Source organism: Eleginops maclovinus, chromosome 3, assembly GCF_036324505.1.
Source record: "Eleginops maclovinus isolate JMC-PN-2008 ecotype Puerto Natales chromosome 3, JC_Emac_rtc_rv5, whole genome shotgun sequence".
Taxonomy (NCBI): Eukaryota; Metazoa; Chordata; class Actinopteri; order Perciformes; family Eleginopidae; genus Eleginops; species Eleginops maclovinus.
Genome location: NC_086351.1, coordinates 3,510,607 through 3,531,132, shown reverse-complemented (window position 1 = coordinate 3,531,132; position 20,526 = coordinate 3,510,607). Strand labels below are relative to the sequence as shown.

General features: G+C 40.7%; 2 protein-coding genes across 8 annotated transcripts; one reads left to right on the top strand and one right to left on the bottom strand.

The window, feature by feature from the left end:
- The first annotated feature begins 5,004 nt into the window (after positions 1–5,004).
- Positions 5,005–14,423, top strand: gnb3a (guanine nucleotide binding protein (G protein), beta polypeptide 3a). Of its 7 annotated transcripts, none has more exons than XM_063878371.1 (10): positions 5,128–5,247; positions 7,628–7,742; positions 7,859–7,971; positions 9,292–9,437; positions 9,724–9,787; positions 10,095–10,257; positions 11,100–11,166; positions 12,142–12,343; positions 12,430–12,646; positions 13,345–14,423. In XM_063878371.1, exons 3-10 carry the CDS (start codon positions 7,915–7,917, stop codon positions 13,449–13,451), a joined length of 1,023 nt encoding a protein of 340 aa, XP_063734441.1. In that variant the 5' UTR covers positions 5,128–5,247; positions 7,628–7,742; positions 7,859–7,914; the 3' UTR covers positions 13,452–14,423. The 7 variants fall into 7 exon arrangements, with proteins under 7 accessions (XP_063734438.1, XP_063734441.1, XP_063734440.1 ...); XM_063878370.1 differs by having other exon boundaries at positions 5,226–5,247; positions 7,628–7,732; XM_063878367.1 differs by lacking the exon at positions 5,128–5,247 and adding an exon at positions 7,032–7,110 and having other exon boundaries at positions 7,628–7,732.
- A 1,092-nt stretch (positions 14,424–15,515) lies between these two features.
- Positions 15,516–18,824, bottom strand: cdca3 (cell division cycle associated 3). Its single transcript, XM_063878349.1, has 6 exons — positions 18,695–18,824; positions 17,968–18,118; positions 17,791–17,887; positions 16,741–17,646; positions 16,594–16,661; positions 15,516–15,773 (listed from the first exon to the last, which is right to left on the bottom strand). Exons 2-6 carry the CDS (start codon positions 18,097–18,099, stop codon positions 15,681–15,683), a joined length of 1,296 nt encoding a protein of 431 aa, XP_063734419.1. The 5' UTR covers positions 18,100–18,118; positions 18,695–18,824; the 3' UTR covers positions 15,516–15,680.
- Positions 18,825–20,526: the final 1,702 nt, after the last annotated feature.

Genomic DNA, 20,526 nt, shown 5'->3' with positions numbered 1-20,526 from the left:
ATGCATTAATAATAAGCCTCAATTCACCTGCCAAACAATTAATCGACCTACATCAGTCGCTTTAATGGAAGATATGACTCATACAAAATATTACTAACATATAAGAAACTAAATAAATAATAAAGGGTAATCATAAACCTAAACTGTTAGAACGAATGTAATACTTGAGTGTTAGTGCACAAAATAACAGTGTGCATCAGCAGATAGCAGCATCTCCTTGTTTCTGAGATACAAAGAAATGTGTTAAATATCAAATATATTAACAATATTAGTGTATTGGACGACTTTAGCTCAGTTAAATACTTAAATACTTAAATAAATACTCCTTCAGTAACCGCCCAAACAATCCATAGACCTAAAAAAAGGTCAAGGAGGATTTGATGAGCACTTTCAAAAAGGGCATTAAAAACAATCCAGTATTTGAACTCAAAGCCACTTCATAATAACTATATGGGAAATTAGACTACAAAAGGACAACGAGTGGTGCTGAGGAAGTGTCTGCATCTCTCCCAGATGAACTGAACACATTTTATGCACGCTTTGAGAAGCCCCCGGCTGTGGAGGCACCAAAGGCCCAGGATCCGTGCTCACTGGTTTTAACCAGTGCAGATGTGTGTAGATCTCTGAAAAGGATCAACGCACACAACTATAATGATACAGGAGGTTTATGTGGTGCTTTTCACAGTGCTTGAAAGATCTTTTACAAGCAAATAAAGAAAATACTAACAGCAACAAAAAAGCTGATTACAATCCCTTTTGAAATCAATAACATAAATCCATGTGAGTTTTCACACCATATTAAACACAGTGAGGGACTGAAAGAGCATTAGGGACAGAGAGGACAGCAAAGTCAAACGAAATGCTGCGTAATCTATTAAGTGATCACCTCACAGCCTGATTAAAAATAAAACCTAATACGTTCCTCGACATTTCGGGCCTGTTAGTAGGAGCATGTGATAAAATGAGCGGTTAGACGGGAGCGCAGTGGCGGGAAAGTGTAAAAGCACATCTGTGTCAGAAACTACACTTGGAGGCAGGGAGAGGGAGAAACTGGAACAGGGCGAGAGAGGGAGAAAGAGCTGCACAGGAGGGGGAAAAGGATAGAAATAGAGAGATTACCGTTAATCCCTCATAAATGAGTGCATTTGTTTATGAAGCTTAAAAAATCCCCCATTTAGAATATGGAATAGTAATCCAGCGGGAGATCATTTAATCATTCGGCGCGGTGACACTCGACCACCCACTTCCATTTTATCCTTCCCATTACAACCAGTGCAGCCCTCTCCTCCGTCCAGTGCATTAGATACTGTTTACAGCCTCCATATTAACACTCTCACTCCCCCCTGTGTTATAATCCCCCCCCGCCGCCGCCACTGCAGAATTGGGTCGGCAGGCCTGTTTAATGGACCCTCGGTTTTAACCTTTTCCCTCCATCACGCGCTGAAGCACCCTAAAAGTCAGCATTAATCTCCTCCTAAGTAGGTGTTATGTCTATATAATGCATCGTAGATATCCTAAGCGCCCTGGTCGTCTACTGTTCCAATAACACACTTAACATAGTGAGAAACAGCATGAAATCTATTGCTGCATGACGTCATATTTCCTTACTTTATGTGATTAGCAGAACTGATGTAAGTCGTCGTTATAAAACTGGACTCCCGGCATCCTGTTATCATTATAAGTGCTGTGAGCGTCGTCCCGCCTGTTTCACTGTCACGCATTAGCTACTATTTTAGATCCAAATGACTCATTAGGTGTCTGCTCGTGATTCCTGGCCTTCCTTTATGATGCTTTACATCACTTTTCTGTGTAAAAATAACATGGGACTCGACAGGAGGATTAAAAAACATGATTCAAAATGTCACAATAGTTGTTGACCGATATGGCATTTAATCCCGTCACCCCTCCCGACTCCACCCACCTACACCCCATTTATTCAAAACAAGGTTATGTGACCCTGATGGGCTTTACAGACAAATCTACTCTCCTAAAAATGACTTTGTGTACTAACTTCATATGAATTTTAATCCAATAGAAACTCAAAACAACACTTGCCCTCTTTGTCTTTATCCTGGTCATGTTAAGTGCAATGGCCCCCTTTTTAGTTTTTTATGCTCCATTTCTCCAAATCCAGGTACAGCTCGACCAGAACAGCCTCTCTGCGGCTGTCCTCACAGTGTCAGAGAGGGCAAAGGTCGTCACTTTTCAACTAGAAAACTGTGTCATCCAAATGTGATACTCCATCTTTGAAGGATATTTTGACTTTATTTACAGCGATGTCAAAGGTCACGATCAGCTACAGCAGCATCCTGGTCACTTGTGTGATTTCACAGCCTTCAAAATGCTTTCCTCGGTTTTCTACACAGCATTTAGTAATGAAAACAGGAGGCTGGGAGCACCGAAGAACTCCGAATATCAGCAAAATGCCAGATAAAACACGTCTCGCCCTTAATTTGTAAACTTAAAACCTTTTAGTGCTGGCTGTATTAACGTTGTTGACATACTCATATATTGTTTCACCGTGTTTGTTCACAGCAAAAATTCTAGACACAATCAACATGAGAAAGTCAACATAGTTCAGCCCTCCCTGACTGCCGAAGGATCAAAACTAGAGGTCAACAAATACAGGTTTTTAAGAAACACAGTTGCTGAACTTAAAAGGACATTAATGTGACTCTGTACTTGTTTGCATTGTCTCTGTTTGCTTTGGTAGATCTGCACTCTGTCTGCAGTGCACTCATTTAAAAAAAGAAAAGGAAATGAGACCGAATAAATGTCCACAGGTTATAAAACAAATACACCTTTTAAATCTTATGCATAAAACACAACCACTGTTTAAGTACGACCACATTCATCAGCAGGAAGCAGCTTTTCCATCTCAGCGTTTCTGAGATACATTGAAAACTGTCTAAAATATATAGATAGATATATAGATATTGAATTTTCACAGGGTAACACAATCAAGAAGGAGCATGATACCAATATTTAACCCCTTTTTTTCTACTTATCCTAAACATCCTTATGTCCAGCAGTGGCTCAGTCAGTAGGGGCTTGGACTGGGAATCGTAGGGTCACCGGTTCAAGTCCCCAACAGACTTGAAATATGGAAAGTGGACTGCTACTTGGAGAGGTCCTAGTTAACCTCCTAGGCCCTGCTGTGGTGCCCACACCTCCAATCCCCCCCTCCCCATTGCTCCCTGGGCGCTGCAGATAGCTGCCCACTGCTCCTATAGGATGGTTTAAATGCAGAGGACCAATTTCACTGTGTGTGCTCTGCTGTGTGCATGTATGTGACTAATAAAGAGGGTTTCATCCTCCGATTCTAAACACAGAACACATTCTCCCCACATGCAATCAAATAATAAAAAGTATAAATAGATAAATCCCAAAAATAAATACATAATTTGTAGAAGAAATATACAGAAGGGTGATAAGACACAACAATTACATAAAGGCTTCTTAGACATTGTAAACTATATGGAAATATGCCTTGAAATCTCCGTCCATGCTAGTCCATAGAGACCTAGAATAATTGGGAAATAAACATATGGTATGGTGTTGGGACCTTCTTTCTATCTGCTCAGTGAAATACAAACATAATTAACCAGCCAAACAAATAATCGGGACTACTACAATGAGAAAAGAGTGAGCATTTCCATAAAGGCCGAGTCAAACTTTACCAACAAAAAGGTTTTCAGGATTCAGCTGATTCATAGGACTGAATCCCAGCAGACAAACCACCATATTTATAAAAGTCCTGAAAGTACAGCCTCATGTTATTGAGCCCAGTCTGTGCCGTTTCATAACAAACACAGGTGATTCACCGTGTTGTATAACGTGAAACCGCACACTCTCTAACAGGAAGGGGAAAATATTAAGTGGTATTAACGTTTTTCCAGTCTTTGCTACCCCTCAAAACACTTTACATATACAAGTCATCATTCACCCATTCACACAGAGAGAAGGCTGCCATACACCTGCTCAGGATGACCCACACACACACAAACACACACACACACACACACACACACACACACACACACACACTACGTGGATGTTGGGGTTTTTATCCGGTTGGGGGATCGAACCACCAACCCTCCAATTGGAGCACGACCGCTCTATCTCCTGAGCCATGGCCGTACGAGAGCAATAACTTCTACGTTTCGGGGTTTGTTTTGTACTCGATCTATCGCAGCAGAACTTGAGCATGTTTAAGCCAAACAGGGACCCTCAGGTGTTACATGAGGACAAAAATGGACAGACAGTATAATAAAAAAGCACATTTTAGACACATATCCTGTACAATGTATGTGTGTGTGCATGCCTGGTGGGACTGTTTGCTTAGTGACCATTAGTGAAATTACCCTATGTTGGTCCTGTTGTTTCTATTGTCTTTCTATTTGTATTTTACGCTCTATCGTCTCTATCTTTTATACTCATACTTATGTTCCTCTAAGTGTATTTTGATGCCCTTCAGTTTAAGTTAGATTGATTGCAGGACTTCTACTTCTAACAGAGTATTTTTACAATTTACCACAGCTACTTTTATGAGTCTTCCAGCTCTACACGGTGACAATGAACCAGAAAGACCTCTCTCCCGGACCCTGCTGCTTTTCTCTGCATCACCCCCGTACCTTCCACCAATCGCTCTGCCCGTAAACTTTCTAAAATTAGCTTCACCTCGGGTTTACAAAACACAAACCGTGCTGCCAGTCATGCTGTAGATCTTCTACCTTTAGCTCCATAAAAAGCCATGTTCTCCGACCCTCTATTTATCTTCTCCCCCCCTCCCTCCCCTCCATGATTTCCATCTCTTAGTTTTTGATTCGGATTCACCCCCAGCTTATGTCTCATGACCCCATAACCAAGCTCTGCACCTTGTTTGGTTTCCCCCACAGTCTCCTCTCCCTTTCTGTCTCTTTTTACTCACCCCTCCCCACCTCCACCCCTCTTTCTTTCTGTCCATCCCAGGGTTTATCCCCTCATCACTGATCTCCCTTCATCCCTCCAATCCTCATCTGTTCCTCATAGGAGCAGTGGAGAGAGTGAGTGAGTGAGTGATTGAGTGACAGAGGAATATCCCACTGTGTGTGTGTGTGAGTGAGTGTGTGTGTGTGACACCAAAAGTGAATGAGCGGGAGAAAGTGTATCACAGGGCGGCTGAACTTATGACAACGAGCAGAGGGGAGACCACTGGAGGAAAAGTGATTTAAGATCTGACCAAACACCCGAGGAGTCTCCATATCGGTGAGTGGATGCTGTGTTTACATATGTTGTTCCTGGTAGTTGGGAATCTGTGTCCCGCTGCTCGGATGATGGATCACATGCAAAAGGTTGGATAAAAACTGACATTTATCCACAGTTTGGTCAAATCTGACATGATGATATATCCTTTACCTAAATAAGTTAAAAGTTCCTGACAATATCATATACTTGTGATCTAACAGTACATTCAAAGACATGTATAGACGTGAAATACGGAGATGCCACTCAAATCGAAACCCATTGAATGCGTTTTACCTCGTGTTTATGGCACACAGCAGGGGGATTTACATGGGATCAGCATACAACACTGCTTTGGTCGTGTAGATTGATAATCTGTCAAAAAAAACAACTTCCCTTTGCTGTCTGATTTTTTAAATACTGTCAGACATAATCTGCTTCATAAAACCACGTTAGCTTGTTTGTGTGGATGTGTCGTGTGTGGTGGATATTTTACTTCAGAGTGTTTGAAAAAGGAGGGAAAATGGCTTGTTTGTAAAGACTAGGCTCTGGAATTATGGACTAGATTGTGTTATATGTTACTTAATACTTATATGAGTTGTGCTATAGTGAAGTTTAGGTAAGGTACGTCTCATTTTGACTTTGAATTACAGATAGAAATGCTAGATAATCACATTGAAGGTAATACAATCCCATATCACCATAAACAAATCCTGGTTATTGATTTAAAACTCACAGCAACATTATAAACTCATAGATAAATTACAAGCAGCTATAAAAGTATTAACGTGGTCAAATCATTTTCAAATCAAACGTTTTTTCCATCCTTTTCGTACCGATTATCCGGGGTCGGGTCGCAGAGGAAGAGGTGTTTTTATCTCACATGATATATCTTTATACCACTCAGGTTTAGTTTGTTAACGGGCTATGAGGAATACAGGAAATATATGGAATTACAGGACAATAGGAATCGATCTACAGTCATTTGAATCAAGTGAACGACAGCCATGTTTAAGGGAGGTTGTTTTGTGGTTGGACTGAAAATGAGAAACAGCTCTCAGCATAAATGTGCAAACTGCCTCAAGTTCACAGGCGGAAAACCCTTTCACAGACTGCCGTCCTCAAAACCTCAAAACTCTCTGTGCGTCGTCCATCTGCCCCCTCCCTTATTCTCATCCCACTATCCCCACCCCCCCTACCCCCCACCACCACCACCACCATCCCCATCCCTTTCTCCATCTCTTATCCAGATGCAAAGAGCAGTCAGTAATCGGATGAGAGCAGATTTGATTCAAAAGGCTTCCCTTTAAAATCTCAGCCAGTAGGATTTAAAACTCACTCTCCTGCCTCTCGCCTCTTACCCCCACTGCCTCCCTCACCCCTCCTCCCTCCCTCCTTCCCTCCCTCCCTCCCTCCCTATCCTGTGGCTGTGTTAATGCACTTCACCATCCAGCAAGCCCTATCTGTCATTTAATCACATGCAACAATGGCAGGGTCCAAGGGGACAGAATGGCAAAAGGCTAATAGCACGACTAAAACACTCATTACGACAATCGTTATTGAGGGCAGTTCACCATCTGGAACAAGAGGCCTAAAAATCAGGAGACATCAGGATTTCAGCTGCAGAGGTGCTACTATAAAAGGCCCTAAATCAGCCCTTTCATTGTATCTTAACACATCCCTTCCAGGCATTACAGATGGATAAAGCATAAAGCCCAGTGGCACAACAATTAAAGCAAATCTCTTTCTCTTACAGAGTCACTCCCTCCCTCTTTCACTCCCTTCCTCTCCTTTTTACTTCAAACAAATTAGAGGCAAATGCACTCGGTCATATGTTTTGACAGGAGCATTCATTCAAATAGTGAAAGACAAGAGGGACGCATCAAGGTAAGATAAAAGGGAATAGCATAGTAAGAATTAGATCCACACAAGAGAGGAAGAGTCTTATTTTGTTGCTGTTGATTTTGTGGTTTTCTCATGAAGTTATCGTCCTTTTGTTTCGGTGAAATCAGCTTTTGTGACTCTGCCTTCTTTCCCTTTTTTGGGCCTTGATTACATTGTCCACACTGTGTGTCCATTAAGGTGATTGCTGCCAAACATTGCTCATTTAATCACGACATTAACCTAATTCAATCGCCGTTATTACATTAAAGTGGGAGCTCTGAAGTGTTAAATGTTGGCGCTGTGAATGATGTGTTGAAGCGTCGGAGCTGCTGACATTGTTACAGGACTTACTGGTTTGTGTGTACATTCGGGGTGAAGTTGCGTGCTCTCTATTGATGTTTCATCACATGGAGAGCAAATACTTTGTTAGTGTCAAATACTCGTGTGTGTGTGTGTGTGTGTGTGTGTGTGTGTGTGTGTGTGTGTGTGTGTGTGTGTGTGGTGTGGTTTGCGTGTGTAGGTCCTGCCTGTTTATGAAAGTTTGCAAAGTAGACGAGAGCCAGTTTGACTTGCAAAATAGCAGTTACTTGGAGACTGGAGCTAGGGAGGAAAACAAAGTGTCCAGGTAGGAGCAGGTACTATTCCAGCATGAAGTATTCTCTTTGTTATTGACAGGAAACACTGCTTTTACATCTATTTTTTCGAGTGATCTCACTGTGACTAATGTGTGTTTTTGCTGTCTTGATTTCAGGATCATCATCTTTCTCTCCCTGTCTCCACTGGTGACAGTGCCTAACGACCAGCGCCATGGGTGAAATGGAGGAATTGCGAAAGGAGATGGAAAATCTCAAAGACCAGATCACCGTCAGTATACCTAAACATGTCCTCTTTGATAAACAATGCAGCTTATTGTTGTCTTTACGGGGCTTTGCCTTTCACTTTGAATTCATATCTTTAATTTGTCTGTGCCGAGGTGGAGGAAGTTCTTTACCCTTTACTAAAAGAACAAATACTATGGTGTTAAAATACAGCCTTTTTGTCAAATATAGGAGAGGAAGTATGTGGCTCATTTCTAGTGGTAGATATTAACAAAGTTCATTTACTCAAGCTCTTAAGTACAGTTTTTGAGCAGCTTGTACTTTACTTTGAGTTACTAGTTACTTTTTAAATATGAATTATTCGCTGATACAAAATATAAAGAGATTATTCAATAATCTTTGACGTATATTATCGGTTAGGATATATCCAGCAGCAGTGTATAAAGTTATTCAAAATGAAATGGGCCATTACGCATAAGGAGTGCTTTTGGTACTTTAAGTATGCTTTTTAAATGTAGTGTTGCTACTTTTACTTAAGTAGAAAATACTTCTTCCGCTAGTACTCCGTTTTCTGACAGGTAAAAGGAATACTGACTGGTATCTGCATTTTATAAATGAGTATGATTACCTGTAGCCGGGTGCATCCAAGTCGAAATGTAGCTTAAGTATTATCAGCAAAATGTACCTCAAGTAGCAAGCATAAAAGTACTCAGTTTGCAGAGTTGCTCTTTTATTATCATAAAATAATGATTTACCATTCAAAAATGCATGTTCGAGCGTTTCAGTGCTGCAAATTGTCAGTGGAGCCACTTTTAGAATATTGTATCGGCATCATATTGCATTAAATGTGATTTGTGTACAAAATAACCAACAACTAGGAGTTTTAAATAAATGTGGTGGAGCAAAAAGTAAGCCTCTGAAAAGTGATGAAGTTGCAGATACAAAGAAGTTCAAATGAGCAATACAGTTAAATACTTAAGTAAAGTAAAAGTGGCCCAAAATGATACTTAAATACAGTACTAGATTACATGTTCTTAGTTACTTTCCACCACTGCTTTATGGGTTATGTTGCATTATGTAGTGGAGTGGAAATATATGTTGCTTAAAATGAAAGTGCTCACTTGAAATTTGTCAAAATAGAACTTAAGAATCGTATTTGAGTTTATTTACTCACTGTCTACCTGTTATTTCTAACCACATCTCAGAAAAATACTAACCTGTGTGTGTGTGTGTGTGTGTGTGTGTGTGTGTGTGTGTGTGTGTGTGTGTGTGTGTGTGTGTGTGTGTGTGTGTGTGTGTGTGTGTGTGTGTGTGTGTGTGTGTGTGTGTGTGTGTGTGTGTGTGTGTGATTCTGCTCCAAACACAGGCAGCTCGTAAGACGTTTCAGGACACCACCCTGCAGGAAGCGGCGTCCGGGGTCACGGTGGTGGGGCGGGTCCAGCTGAAGACCCGGAAAACTCTGAGGGGTCACCTCGCCAAGATCTACGCTATGCACTGGGGCACTGACTCCACGTAAATACACACAAACACGCATTCACACGAGAGACAAAGCAACGAAGAAGCACAATCGAAAGAAGCGAGACCGTTTGAAATCTCCTTCATCCATCAAACTCAAATTGAAAAAGCACCTGTTTTATTTTTACAGCCACCGTGTGACAGGTTGCTACTGATAAATGCAATTGTGGTTGGTAAATTAGATTTGTAAAGTACTCTTAAATGGTGAATTTGAGGTACATGCTTTGTGTACATTTCTAATTTTCTCTTTTCTCCGTGTTTGTTACGACTGTAACACCACCAGGCTGTGTGTCAGTGCCTCACAAGATGGAAAGCTCATCGTGTGGGACAGCATCACAACCAACAAGGTAGGACATGGAAAAGGAGAGCTGGTAGATCATGGAATGGTAGATTAGGGCAAATGTAAGGCATGTGGAAGAGTTTGCTTTCCTATAACACCTTACATAACACAACCTGAAAAGTAAATACAGACAGAATACACAATCAAATATACAGAGAACAGTAAGAAAGCTGTAAAAATAAAGAACAACTAAGAATAATCAACCCAATCTAGTAAACAGAAGTATATGAACAGGATACTGCTCGCTCTTCGAAGTAGTGTGAGTACAATATGTGCAAATATTTCTGGTTTGAAGAGTGTCTGTGTGTCCGCAGGTGAACGCCATCCCTCTGAAGTCGTCGTGGGTGATGACCTGTGCGTACGCGCCCTCGGGGAACCTGGTGGCGTGCGGCGGTCTGGACAACATGTGCTCCATCTACAACCTGAAGGGCAAAGACGGGAACGTCAAGGTCATGAGGGAGCTGGCGGCGCACACAGGTGGGGGAGTTAAATCAGTAAAAGACACTGATGCTCTTCACTGAGTCCTTCTCTTATCCACTTTATGAGGTCCAACGTTTTGATTTTATGATAAGTATTTGCATTGTAATTGAACTGTTAGTCGAGTAATTGCTCGGTCTGTTTCTTATTTACTTATTTTTTTAAATTAAGCGTCTCGAAGCCAATGATGCTCTTTGTTGGTTTTTAAATTAGCTTTATCTTGATGTCCATGAATTTGTCTTTTTTAATTTTGATTATATATATATATATTTATTTATGTGAGCCAGGCTATATGTTTTATTATTTATTCATTTTACTCCCTAAATTCTTTTTGCACACATTTTTAATTTATTTTAATAATAAATATTTATCTGAATTAAAATGTAATTCAACATTTCAGTTTATTCTTTGTTTCAGTTGTTATTTTTTTATAAATAGTATTATTTATGTTGGCTATATGTTTTTTTCAGTTTCTTTCATTAGCTTTTTTGCATTTCAGCTTAGAGTAACTGTTTTGTCCTTACTGCCTTTCAAATACATAAAAAAGATAAAGACACAAATTACAAATTACACATTTTTGTATAGTATTTTTCTATTTTTTCAAAATATTTTAACTCATGGTCAATGCCTGTCAACACTGCTGAGGCAAAGAGAACATTGAGTAACGTCAGTTTTAATTCACCTATTTATTTATTTATTCTAAAGGAAGTTGCTTTAAGATTTAAGGCATACATGTTATCCTGTTCTTTGGTTTACGTCCTGTAAAAGGTTTTGTGTTTTTAAACAAGTGTGGACAAACCAGGTCAATAAATTCAATATAAAATATATTCGGGTTTTCCCAGGTTACCTGTCCTGCTGCCGCTTCCTCAGCGACACTGAGATCATCACCAGCTCTGGAGATTGCACCTGGTGAGAAAATACTATGATAGCATTGTCGTTATGTTCCCGTATTGGTTTCAAACAAATATTGCATGTATAATAATGTTGTGTAATTAATCCAGGGCCTTTTAAATCTCACTATCCATTAGAGTAATTGTTGTTCTGCACGGTTTTGTACAGTTATGGTTACGGCCTCACTCCACCTCCCTACACTTGGCAGTTTGAGTATTGAATTCCTTGCCAAAGAGACAAAACGCATAAAAAACAAAGTTCAAGATGAATTTAATGAACATTTTCTATAGAAATATCAATGAGAGCATTATTGTGAAATGATTTTTAGCAATAATTAAATGAAATTCCTTTTTTAAGATACAGAAAGAAAGGAGATATGTGACACCCCGATAAAACCTTCAAAGTTTTAAAACAGGGGCGTACTCACTAAGCACAAAGTACTTACAATAAACAGTAATTACCAACACATCTAGAATTGAATAGAGAGTTTTATATTATACAAACCTAAACCTAAAAACAATGTACCTACTTACTAACTAATAATTGGTCCCATGAAGCGTTCATTTCTTCAGTCTAAACATTGGTTTAAAGTAGTTCAGATATAATAGACAGGCTATTTTTCTAAAGTTTTTACCTGTGTTAACAAAAATCACTATTTGGAAAGAATACAGTATACTTAATCTGATCCAAACTGCATTTCAGTGTAGTAGTTGTTGTGGCAAGGGAAATAATATGAGGCTCCTCCTACAGTGCAACATACAAGGAAAATAAGAATACTATAAAAGGATGCAAGAGTTACTTGTTTTAAAGTCCCCTTCCATTAAGTGTAGTCAAGCTCTGACATATTTTAGACACAACTGCGGCCTTTCATTGAAAATCTAGCATAGAAACTTTCTATATGGTGTCAGCTTTATAATTTGAGAGACTAAAAAGCAGCTGCAACTTTTCTCTCTCTCATCCAAACATAACGACCTTTTGTCCGTCTCTTTGTAGCGTACTATGGGACATCGAGACGGGTACCGAGAAGATGGTGTTTGCGGGACATCAGGGCGACTGCATGTCTCTGGGCGTGTCTCCAGACTTCAAGTTCTTCATCTCAGGAGCGTGCGACTTCACGGCCAAGCTGTGGGACATCAGAGAGGCTCAGTGCAGACAGACCTTCAGTGGCCATGAGAGCGACATCAACGCCATCGGGGTGAGGAGGATTTTCAAAGTTAAAGAGCAGATACGTGCATTACTTTCCTCCAGTTTCTAACCCCTTCTCTCTCCCCCCCCCCCCAGTTCTTCCCCAATGGTAACGCAGTGATCACAGGCTCTGACGACGCCACCTGCAAGCTGTACGACCTGCGGGCCGACCAGGAGCTCATCACCTACCAGGACTCCAGCATCATGTGTGGCGTCACCTCCCTCGCCGCCTCCAAGTCCGGACGCCTCCTCCTGGCCGGACACGACGACTTCAACGTCAACATCTGGGACATGCTGAAATCGGAGAGAGTCGGTGAGTACGGGAGGAAAACAGAGAGAGCAACGTGGTGGCTGTGACATTGTTTTATGCACAGCTTTAATTTAAAATAAAACTCCTGATATGAGATCGAGTTTTCAGCATCTGCATTCTTTTTCAGTGGATCAGATCGCTGAGTATCTTTTCATCACAAAGTCCTTTATTGGTCCCCCGTAGTTTTAGGAGCAGTGGGCAGCTAGTATGTACAGCATACGGGGAAGCAGTGTAGGGGACAGTGCCTTGCTCAGGGGCAGCCCGACATCACTTGTTTTTTTTCTCCCAGGACTTGAACCAGGAACCTTTTAGTTCACAATCCAACAAACTGAGTCCCTAGGTATCTAGCAGTTGCTGTGTATGTGCAAGAATATGGTGGCACAGTACTCCATAATCACAAAATAGGGGTTCAATTCAATCTCAAAAACCAACAGGTAAAGATAAAGATAAAATGTGACGGAAAAAATAACATAAGAAGCATAAAATCTGTGACTGAAAGTTGACTGTATGACGCCAGAACGATGGGATCTGCATTTGGTCACAGTCTCTATAACATGGAATATCACAGCACTGTTGTTTGTGCAATCTGTCTGCCTCACTTCTTTGCATGTAAACCTATGTGTTTTTGAGACTAATACAGTATCATAAAACATAATCCTGCCATACTCAGGTGTATTGATGTTTCCCCCTCCCCCCTGTAGGAGTGCTGGCGGGTCACGACAACAGGGTGAGCTGTATCGGGGTCTCCTCAGACGGGATGGCGTGTTGCACAGGATCCTGGGACAGCTTCCTGAAGATATGGAACTGAGCATCATCGAGCAGAGAGAGAGAGGGGGAGCAGCGAAGTGAAGAAGATAAAAAAATATAAGAAATTGGAGTTTGAGGGAGGGGGTGAGAAGAGGGTATTTCAATTGTGCCAAGTCCTATCTAACGTTGGAGAGGGGGAGTAATGTGAAGATGTTCTCCTCTCACCTGGGGGGAATTCAGGGGCGGGACAAAGAGGGTATAGGGGCGGGGGTCTCAGTAAAACATCATTCCTCTTTAATACTTTATTATATTGCGGTTTAAAATAAACATATGCACATTGATCGCAGCGATTCACCCGATGAGAACAGTTGCCAAATGGAAATGGTAGCAGACTGGATGAGGTAGAGACGCGTGTCCAGTTACAGCCTGTGTAGGTTTCACTCTAGCTCAGCTAATACGCTGTGTTTTATATCAAAGCATAAGTTATGTCATGAATAATATGAGAATTTTTGTTTCAGATTGTTGTTCCTAGTTCCCCCCCCCCCCCCCCCTTAGATGCTTACATTAACTTTCTCTTTCTTACTTTAATTAAAACTCTAGTGTGCAGTAGTGTTTGAGTTGTTTTGTATGTGATTGAGTGACAATATTTACCAGGATTTTGAGGTCTTTATCATTTGGACCTACCCCTCCCCTTGTAGCTAGAGCTGGAAAGTACTTTGGGTAAACTGCTGACGGGATAATGAAATGTTTTCACGGTTGACTAAGCACTTAGGAAAAAAAAAAGATGACCCTGTTTTTTCTCAGGCCAGGAGGACTTTGTGTATGAGTGGATGAGAAAGGCTATTGTGTGAGAAATAAATCTGTGAACGCTTACTTTCCCCTCTGCACGGTACACTCCAACGACGTACAAACAGAATATGTCCACGGTCTGACTCGAGTTTGGACTGCCTCTTTTCCAACACTGGATACACGATAAAGTAAAGCAATACTACCTTTCTTAATGACTGTCTAATAAACATGGGATTCTGCATTACTCCAGCCTTCAGTGTTTATTCTCCTATTGCTGCCCTGTGTAAGTCATTCATCTATAACACACCTACAGACACTGATCAATGTAATCTTTGTGTCAGAAATTATAATTGATCTGTGTCTGGATTGTTTAGAACAGGGCTGTCCAAACTACGGCCCGGGGGCCAAATGTGGGTCAATTTGAATCAGCACTCAGCAAATTCTAAAAATTCAGTGGACTATGGCCCACACCTGAAACTCGTCTGAAATTGTAATTCTTAAAAATATATGTATTAAATATTAGAATATATTACACAGTAGTATTCATGTGTTAATAAGCCTAGTGAGGATGCCACCTGGGCGCCGTTCCAGGCACGTCCAGCTGGGAAGAGACCGAGGGGTAGACCTAGGACCAGGTGGAGGGACTATATCTCTTTGCTGGCCTGGGAGCGCCTTGGAATCCCCCAGTCAGAGCTGGTTGATGTGGCCAGGGAAAGAGAAGTTGGGGGCTCTCTGCTGGAGCTGTTACCTCCGCCACCCTGACGGAAAAGCAGGAGAAGATGGATGGAGTATTTTCACACTGTGGTATTGCTACTATATCTGTTGTGGACCCCATGAAGGTTAGCCAATGCTAGTGCTAATGAAAAAAGAAATACTTCGACCTACAGAATAAGACATGGAATAAGGAAATATTGTCTGTTGTCATTTTTAAGATGTTGGTCTATTCAAGCTTTCCGATTTGGTCATTTAACTACAAAGTTTGTACTACTGCTAAATAAAAGGACTCCAATGATTTTAGCAGTGGGATTATGGCCTCAATCACTGATTTGATCACAGATTCAAATTAAAGTCAGGGAAAATCTATGAGACGTAATATTTAATTCACAGGCACCCTTAAGTTTTCATTACTGAAGCTTCATTACAAATGGTTTGTTAAAAGTGGAGATGAGGATGTAGAAACAATGGAGTTGGAGGAACTTTATGAATGACTGTTTAGTTAGGCTCTCATTCTGTCTGAGCAGAAATAACTACAACATCTGGTTTTGAACAATATTTCAGAAACACATAAAAAAAGTTCAATTGTTGACGAGAAATACAAACATTTAAAACTGAAGTAAGAGAAATGATTTTATTCGTATTTACAAGAAGACAAAAGAGGAAACAAAGCTGCAGTAGTAAAAAGTTATATACACAAGGAGAGAGAAGACGAGTTTAAGAAAGCGGTACACATAAAAAGCCTGTTTTAAAAAGAGCCGGATTCTGTCCACGTCTCGGTGCTGAATCATCGGTTCTCCTTATCCAGAGACACGGCCAGCGCTCTGCGGTCCATCTGTCCCAGCCTCGGCTTATCAGGAGTGGACACCTTCAGCTTCGTCTGCAGAGAGCGGGGGACACGTTATCTCAGTGATTTACTTTCTGTGGCGGAATTAGGACAGCTAAATTAATCACCATCCCCCGAAAAAGTCGATTTAAGTTCAGATAAAGTTTACAGAGAGGAGTAAGAACTAGCAGAGGTGGAAGAAGTACGCAGGTATTTTACTTTAATGAAAAGTGGCAAGCTACAGTTTGCAAATACTCAAGTCCTGCATTCAAAACTGCACTTAAGTAAAAGTTATAGCATCAAAATATCCTTTAAGTACAAAATATTAAAAGTGCCTCTGATGCAGAACGGCCGGTTTCAGAATCAAATATTTTAATTTATTGCATTCTAAATGATTGGTGCATTTATTGGGATCATTCTAAATGCTGCTGTGTAGCTTGACCTATAATAATAATAAATGATAAATGATTTATATTACGAATTTATAATCTAATCTGCCAAGAAGTGAATCAATTTAGCTGTGAGATAAATGAAAAGTATGTCATTTATTTATGTCTTTCACAGCACTGTTACTTTAATAGCTTTCTTTGCTTGTTTTAATTTAACTTTCTCTGCTTTTAAATGTTTTTTATAATTGTCTCTGTTGCAATCTTAATACTTTTAATGTTATATTTTATTTTTGTTAAGCCCTTTGAATTGCCTTGTGTTGAAATGACTTAAATAAATACACTTGTTTTGCTTTTAAAATTGTAGTAGTTGTATAAAGTAGCATAAAATAGAAATACTCAAGTTTAGTTATAGAGCCTCAAAACTGCACTTAAGTGAGTTGGGTAAATGTACTTAGTTACTTTCCACCACAGAGTAAATTAAATACCTGAGTTCGTTGTTCCCTTGGAGAGTTCGTTCCCTTGAGCACCTGCAGCGGGGAGCGGCCTTCAGTACCTATAAACAATAAGGAAATGTCAAGCGACGACATAATAAAAGATATAATTGAGAAACAGAAGTCAAAGTCTACACACACCTTTCTTCTTCAGTTTCCCGGACAGCCTCTTGTTCTCGTTGTTAACGTTCTTCATGGTGACCCGGACCGCGAGGGGAGAGGAGCCTCCCTTTCCACTCTGAACTCTCCTAGCTCTTATCCCGGTTTCGCCAAATCCTTTTCCTAACCACTGCGGCTTAAACACCACCTGACTTGGGCTCTTTGAGTCGAAGCTGGGGCAGCGGATGCCGGAGGTGGGGACGGTTGGGGGCGTTGGGCTGGGGACGGTTGGGGGCTCTGGTGCAGGAGGCTGTGAGGAAGACGACTCTTCAACTGGAGCTTTGGTTTCTGCTTCCTCCGACACATTAGCCTGGAAAACCTCTGAATCAGCGGGGAAGGAGCGCTCGACGGGGGTCTCTGGTTCAACAGTGATCGTAGGGAGGGCGTCGGTACGTTCAACGCTGCCATCGAGTGCCTCCACTTCCACACTAGACGCCGGAGAAGAAACCCCTTCACAGTGCACCTCAGCAAAGATCTGGGAGGATGTTTCCCCCTCACGGTAGGTGATCAAGCTCATGCTCAGCCTCTTGTGGAGAGGAGTCTCTCTCGCTTCTTCAGCCTCCTCCAGGCTAAGGTCCGTCTCCGTTTCCAGTTCTACCTCCACCTGGGGGTTCTGCAGGAGCACAAAGGGGCTCCGGTCACCCACACTCTGGAGAGGGGGCTCCACGGGGGTGGCCAGGAGGTTAGCGTGTTCAGCCAGAGAGCCGTAGGTGTCAGAGGGCTGAGGTGACAGGAGAGGCACGGTGGAGGCCAGCTCTTCTTCACCCTTAAAACTCTCTTCCTCCTCCACGGCGTCAGTGAAGCATTTCGGAGGGACTTCGGGAACTTTGCCCTCGGACTCGTTGTGCAAAAGCAAGCCCAGACGGCGGGCAAAGGACCCAACTGTGGCTGTTAAGGAAAAATGCAGGAACGTTATGTTACAGGACGTTTTACACATGGAAAAAGCAAAGCTGAAAGTGATTCTTCAACAAATATAAGATACAATTATTGATAACTATTTTGGGAATTGTTTATCATTAAATATATTCTTACCTCTCATGACTTCTCTGACAGGGGTGCGGCTAATGTTGATAGTCGGTGAGCGAGGGTCTGTGAATGCCAGTGGACACTCTGTTTTGGACACAGCAACCTAAGAGAAATAGGAGATATGGTTAACCTGTGCTTAAATGTTTTCCCCTGCAGTGTCTTACAGTCTGTCTGGTAACCTACCTGGATGGGGGTACGATCGACAGCTGTTGAAGGAGAGCGTGGATCCATCAGATCACTGACTCGGCTGTTTTTGATCACTGGTTCTGGTTTTATTGGTGCACAAACAACCATCTTGCTCTCTCCGGATCCCATAGTGCTTGTTTAGTGTTATCTGGATTAAGTCAGTAGAACGGAATACAGTTTAATTGTTTACCAGTGCAAAAGTCTCACACACACACACACACACACACACACACACACACACACACACACACGTTTTTCTTTTTAATTATTTTCAGACTATCACACTATCGAAGTCCACAGCAAAACGACATTAATGACCAGAAATATAAATATGTACATTAAAAAAGGGGGGCTTTTCTCTTCTGTTACAAGTTTTAATGATTAAATGAGTGCCTGTAAATGCGTTTCAGAAATAATGCTATTGCTATGTGTTACTTTTTACATCACGTGCTTTTTAATCTAAAATAGCTTGTTCACATACTGTATTACTACTTCGATTTAACAATTAAAAACCCTTATATGAACCAACAGTTAGCTGAAAATTAAAGAACTTGCTAGCACGTAAACAACAAGCTAGCTTAGCTAAAGCATGTGGTTTCCGCATTTAATTCGGATATTAACTTTAAAATGTTAATGTTGTGTTAGTAAACTGAGTGAATACATTTCATTTTCTTTCTCTTACTTCAACCGAGGTGTAAAGTATTACAGAAATTCTCTGTCTTACCTTAAAACAGACGAAGAAAGTCGATCAGTCGTGTTGCTATATCTCTTTTCACTTCTTACACATTAAAACAGGCAGCGGAAACACTCGACTTTTAAAACATTTAAACGGAGCGGTCGCGTGCATGTTATTTTTGAACGGACCAATCAGCTTGAGCGTGCTCTCACGTCCGCAACGCTGATTGGATGGAAGCAGCGTTCTAGAACGGGCGTGGTCTCCTCCCACAGATGATACATGACATTTGAAAATAATGCAAGCTTTGTTTTTGTTGCAGCGAAAGAAATTAAAAGTCAAAAACAGGAACAGGAAATGCCATTTTAAATAAAATGATACTTTTAAGTGAATTCAGAGAAAACAAAGCACAACAATATATCCTAAATGTCTACATTGTGTGCGGAAAAGAAATTCGAAACAGATGCAATTTTACATTTCTTTAAGGCATAAATGGACTTCAGAATGGGACATTGAGTGTGTTATAAAAGGCATAATACTTTACATATATGAATATCTATTTTTGTATTTGTTTATTTTTATAGATATGTACTTTTTACTACAATTTATTCATTTAAAAATGTTTTAAAAAAGGTTAATCTATTTAATTAAACCCAAGAATGATCATTAAACATATTTTACTGAAAGATTATGTGTTTTAATTGTGTCACTATTCAAACCATAAAACAATTGTGATTTTATTTATTTTTCTGGTTCTCTGGTTCTCCATACTTTTATTTTCAGCCATTTTGTACCCAGAAAAAAAACACACCTACAAACTTCTGGGAATCAAAGCTTTATTGCTGAATATTATATTAAACATTGCAGTCAGGATACAACTTGCCTGAACACAATTATAGTGCAACAATTATGTTACAATACACAATATGGCAGAGAGCATTATTTTACAACGAAGCAAATTGTTTTACAAGAGTGATATGAAAAAGAGCAAGAGAAGGGAGGAGCCCAGAGAAACCATTCTCAATGAAATGACCGTATCATCATTAATATCCCATAACCGACACACACACACACACACACACACACACACACACACACACACACACAATCATAACAGTAACAGCCCCACTGGTTGTCAGTTCGATATCACGGCTGATAATTGATCACTAACAAATTAAATAAAACGTAAAAAAAGAAAGACAAACAAACTGCTGTAGCATCCGATTAGTGTTTGTACTCTGAGCCTATTCCTTCTCTTGGGAGCACTTTTGTTAAAAAAGCAGTACTCTTTTTGATGTCTCAGCAATATTGTACCTTTAATCTACATACCTGTAGAGAGCATACAGTTCAATCTACAGCCTACTGTGAAGGGAGAGAGCATAGAGTGTCATGATAGACGTTACCAACCATATGGAGTGCTGCAGGAAGGATGTAGTCTATACCTAAGTTAGCATGTGTCAACAATAACAACAACAAGAACTCACTGGGATTTATGATCTGTGGCAAAGAAAGGTTTTTGATATGTGGACACTATTTGAAGTTTAAATGCAATCGGCAAAAGTACAAAGCTAATGCTAGGCTAAAATCAAAATAGACCACCGTCACGTGTTTTCAACGCTCAGCTGAGCTGCCCGATGTTTGATGTCCCAAGCAACTGTTGTAGTTTCATTTACCCACTTCTTATTAACTGCCTTTTTAAACTGGGGTATGACTGACTTATTTTATGTCGAAGCACAAAATGAGAACATCTATTAAGCTTGTAAAAACCACAGACCTTATTTAGAGCGTCACAACCAAACACCCGTTAAAGAAACCATGGACTCTAAGAGAAGGCAGACTCATGTCGGATGTTTTAGGACTCCTTCCTGCAGCGCTCTATTGCA